Here is a 5231-nt window from a genome sequence, read left to right on the forward strand (position 1 = left end):
ACCGAGTCCACGTGTCTTTATTATGTGTATAATAATATTGGAGGGAAAGTGAAACACAGCTTGGACGGCGATGCTGTTCGGCTTTTCACAAGTTTAGACAGCTAGCTATGCCGACGTTTGCTAACGTTAGCGCAACAGAGTTAGCCTAGACTGCTAGCTAGGTAAATATTACGACTGCCTTCGGAGTTTCCTATATCTGCATCCACGTTGTCAACATAAGAGTGTTGCATTAGTGCTCCTTTTGTACCATAATTTTATTGAATGAAATGTTAAGCTTCGCTCCCACGAGATGGGTGGGTTTTTGTTACATACAAAGCTAACTGGCTATAGTTAGCTTGTATCTATGCTAGCGGAATTAGCCAACGTTGCGTAACCAGCCAGCAACTTCGGCAATCGGCAGTAGTTTCGGTGAGCTAACCACGACAGTATTGTCGCCCACAATCAACCTCTGCTGCTAAAAGCAGTCAACCTGCAGTGATGTTTGAAATAGAGATGCTTGTGGATGTGTTAGCTGTCGTGGTTAGCTCGCTGAAACTACTGCCAAAGCTTGGGGAAGCATGGGGGAAAAATAAAATAAAAAAAAAGGTTAGACATGGGGAGTAGGGATTGGTAAGGGTAAGCCAATCAGAGGCAGATTAAGGCGGGCCACGAGGCACGTCCTTCGACATCGACATGTCTAGCGGATCCAATCTAGCATCTATTTCTGCATCTTTTTTTTCACATTTTATTTTGTTTTGCGTAAGATTGTATTTTTCATTGGAAGGAAATTAATATCTTTTTATTTATTTATATATATATATATATATATATATATATATATATATATATATATATAAATATATATATATATATATTTTAGTATTTTAAGTACGATACCGAATTGTTCAAACACTGTATGACATTTTGTGAAAGTATGCAAATAAATAAAAAAATAAATAAAATAAAGCATCGACTTGCTCGGTTGTTCTCTTCTTTCTGTCAAATAGATCCTCTGTTTGAGTGGTTGTGATTGTAGGCTAGTCTGATCACACTCCAGTTCAGAAGGTGGCGGTAATGCAACCCAAAAGTTGTTTGCCAACCGTCAAAAGAAGAAAAAGAAGCAGCAGAAGGAGAAGTAGAATAATAAGAAAAACATCCTGGTGGCGCTCTCTTCTATATCCAGTGACATTCCGGCGACAGAAGTCACCGTGTTTACTAAAGTGCTACCCGGGCGGTTTTAAATCAAACCGCTGCAAGAGTCGCTATGGCTACCAAGAAAAGAAGTCTTTCCTGTGACAACGGGGAGCAGGGCGAATGGCTGCCCGCTCACAAGCAGCACAGGACGGATGACAAGCGACACGTAGCTGCCTTGATTCTGGCGAGGGGAGGAAGCAAAGGTATCCCTCAAAAAAACATCAAAACGTTAGCCGGAATCCCGCTGCTTGGATGGGTGCTGAGGGCTGCTGCGGACTCCGAGGTGTTTGACAGGTAGATACTAATTCTTGTAGGATAACGTTATGATGTTAACCGTTAGCTGTGAAAATACACCGTAGCCTGTGGGCCATTTTATTATATTGTGAGAAAAAAAGGGGTACAACAGAAAATCTGACAAATGTGTATTACTTGTGTTGTAGCCAATTTTGCTGCGTGCGTGTAGCTATAGCTGTGTTTGTGCGAATGTTTGTTCGCTACGTCACCTGCACACCTGTGTGTGCTAATCAGAGGAGAATGAAGAATATTTAGTGTCCCAAATTCCCCATACAATGTCCTTAATTAATTACGAACCTGCTAAACCACCTGTGCTACCCTACCCCTAACCTGTCTGAAATAAGACCATCATCATTTGGGACACTCAGTTTTTGGAAAATAATTTGGGACACTAAACTGCACGTATTAAACGCATTTATAAACTTAAAGGTTAACCTTAAGACGATGGCGGACCTCATTATTTGCACCAGCAAGCGTTGGAAATGGTTCCAAATTGCCACTATGACTTATATTACTCATATTCTTTTTTTTTAAGAAAGAAAAGGAAACGATATTGGACAAAACAAGGTATTTATTTAGTGAGGATTTAAGTTTTTTGATGGAGACAAGTTCACATTTTAATAAACTGAGTGATTATTTGACTTCAGATGTCGCTGTGTGCCCTTATCATTCATTTGAAGATATTTCTTTGTTTCTATTCATTTAGTTATTTTGATGTGGGATTTGTTTTAGAAATGTAAGTATTCCGTTTTTATTTCATTTGTTATAAAAACTAGAATTTCAGTTGCACTTTTGATGGACACATCTGTTGTTTTGCACAGTTTATAGAAATAAAGGAATTTTGTCCACAGGTCATTCTGTTAAAAAAAAGTCGTATGGTGAACATAAAATCGTTACATCCCTAATGAAAATAGATGATTACAAATGTGATCAAATCATTATAATATTGATAACAACACACCTTCTTTTTCCTAGTATTTGGGTATCAACTGACCATGATGAGATCGAGAAGGTGGCAAAATCCTGGGGTGCCAAGGTGCACCGCAGGAGTCCTGAAGTCTCCAAAGACTCCTCCACGTCTCTTGAAACCATCAGTGAGTTTGTCGAGCTTAACCCAGGTATGCAAATCACACCAGGCTGTTTAGTGCAAACCGTAGACTCCCAGCAGGCCTGGCTTTGTATTCATACTGCCACGCTGTGTGTTTGATCAGTGACAAGGCGCTGCCTCGCCTCAGAGCGGACACAATAAAGTGTCTGTTTGTTTGATTTTAAAGCGCGTCCTTCTGTTGACTCTGTGTTCACAGACGTGGACGTGATCTGTAACATTCAGGCAACAGCCCCTTGTCTCCATCCGTTCCATGTGAAGAAGGCCCTGGAGATGATCACAGGGAAGGGCTTTGATTCGGTCTTCTCGGTGGTCAGGAGACACCAGTTCCGCTGGCAGGAGGTCAAAAAAGGATGTAAGTCAACAGATGTAGGACTGTTGTTGTCACAGTGCACGGAAAATAGTCCCACCTTTCTTTAAAGATTGAATCTGCAAACTCACTTTTTATTTTTTGCAATGCTAGATGATGCAGACTACATCACATATAGTAGTGCTGTCAAACGATTAAAATATTTAATCTAGGGCTGTCAGCGTTAATCGCAATGCGATTTAAGGGCCGACGCAATGCGATTAATTTTTTTTACACTTCACTCGGCTTTGCGTCGTGCCTAACAGCTACTATTTTGACCCTTTGGCGCTGCCGTACTTCTTCATAACACATCTTCTGCTGCAGAATGCAGGCAGGCTGACGGCATGGAGAAAGACAGCAGCAACACACTTCTGAATGGTGCTTTTCTTTTAAAAAAAACCTCCCAGACGGCTCAGTAGACAAGTCGAAAGCCATATGCACATCGTGTAAAGCCGAATTAAAATATCACCGAAGCACGTCAAGCTAAATAAATAATAAAGTTCATAAAGTAACTTTCTTTGCATTCATTTGATTCCCAATCAAGATACACTGGTGATTATGTACTTAAAAACAGTTCTGAAATGCAAAATAATAGAATTTTAATTGTGATAAAACATGCGATTAATCGCGATTTAACTATAGAACTTCAGCGATTAATCGTGATTAAAATATTTTAATCGTTTGACAGCCCTAATTTAATCGTCATTTTTCTCTATTCTAAATGTCCCTTGATTTCTTTTTGTCCCGATATTTTTTTCTCATTTTAATGCTCTTCTCAACATGATACAACATACTTTTAAAACGCTGCCTGAACAGAAAGATTTTTATATATATTAGGGCTGTCAAACGATTAATTTCTTTCTTCTTAGTTGCGTTCAGGAAAAGAAGAAACGGTTGGGATTAGGAAAAGAAGAACGGGGTTAGGTTAGGGTTCAGGAAAAGAATAACTGGGTTAGGGTTAGGAAAACAACAAACACACGCGGGACTCGATCCCCGCTCTCCTGGGTGAAAGTCCTGTGTTTTACCCATCCTCCACCCCGACCAACGTACCTAAATGGATTTTCGTCTTTTCATACTACTTGCTACGGCGTCAAGTCACACGCAATCGCAATTGGCATACGGAAGTACCGGAAGTACATTCCACTGGCACGTGCCACTTAAAAATCTAACTCCCTCTCAAAGATACTGCACGAGGGGAACGAAAACGGTACTTTCTTGGAGTCATAACACAGTCAAATCTGAACACACGGACATGTAACATGATATCATTCAATGTGAATTAGACTTTGACCGATTGTTATGATGTGTGTGTGTGTGTGTGTGTGTGTGTGTGTGTGTGTGTGTGTGTGACCTTGTCAACATCAAAGGAAATGTCTCTTCCACGTCCGACTCCTCTCTCTCTCTTTGTCCTCCTCTTACTCTGACTCTCACTGCCTCCATGCTTGCAAAGTTCTCAAAATGGTTTACCTGAGGCCTGTCTGTAATGCTAAGGCTCAGACCGATTTGGTGTTCTGTTTTCTGTGCAAGTGTTTTCAGGTCTGTATGTAAGTGCCTACAATTGCCAGATTGCATTTTGAACAGAGTGTTTTCCCAATGACAACAGGAGATTTCGTTTTTGAACAAAGTGTCTAATGTAAGAAAACGTGTGTAGTGTTTCGCAATAAGTGCGTTAAAGAATTGCAAACAAAGTGCAAAGTTGACAATGTGTTTAAGCTATGGTTACACTGTGTTTAAGGTATGCTACAAGAAGTTTCGGTTTTGAGGCTTTGGTCTAAGCATTTGTTTTTAGTGTGTAAGCAATGGGGAAAAAACTGTAAAGGCCTAAAATGCACCAACTGCATTTTCTTTTTTATTTATTTATTTGACAGGGACAATGCACAACTCCTTAGCAGTACCAGAGTTGGCTATAAACTAATTTTCATCTGTAGTCCCTTGGCCGCAAACAGAGATCAACATCTCTGTTAAAAAGGGAAACCTAACACTGGAGTATGAACTGCTAACACAGCAGTAAAGGACAACAATCACATTTTACAGTATTAAAAGTCGCCAACAAGAAGAAAAACCACAACACAAAAACACCACTCAAAAATTACGATTCCAGTAGAATCGTTTCTTTATTGGAATCGTTTAGAGGATTTGGTTTCAAATCCGATCATCACTTCCCAATTTAATATGCGTAAGTTTTGTTTTCCGTAGCGGCCAGGCGCTTGTTGTGTTGAAGCCGTGAAGCACAGTAAGCGGCGCTCTAGTGTGGCGGCATTTTACATTGAAAAAGCCCTGTGCAACTGCAAACCACCATTGAATCAAACT

At 40.1% G+C, this 5231-nt stretch overlaps 1 protein-coding gene across 1 annotated transcript in view; it reads left to right on the forward strand.

The window, feature by feature from the left end:
• The first annotated feature begins 1069 nt into the window (after positions 1-1069).
• The window catches only part of cmasa (cytidine monophosphate N-acetylneuraminic acid synthetase a), an 8715-nt gene continuing 4553 nt past the window's right edge, over positions 1070-5231 (forward strand). Inside the window, exons 1-3 of the mRNA XM_078276101.1 lie at positions 1070-1467; positions 2443-2585; positions 2772-2927. Of these exons, the coding sequence (XP_078132227.1) occupies positions 1244-1467; positions 2443-2585; positions 2772-2927 (523 nt within the window). The 5' untranslated portion in view covers positions 1070-1243. The remainder of the gene's footprint in view (positions 1468-2442; positions 2586-2771; positions 2928-5231) is intronic.

This window comes from Sander vitreus, chromosome 19, assembly GCF_031162955.1.
Source record: "Sander vitreus isolate 19-12246 chromosome 19, sanVit1, whole genome shotgun sequence".
Lineage (NCBI taxonomy): Eukaryota > Metazoa > Chordata > Actinopteri > Perciformes > Percidae > Sander > Sander vitreus.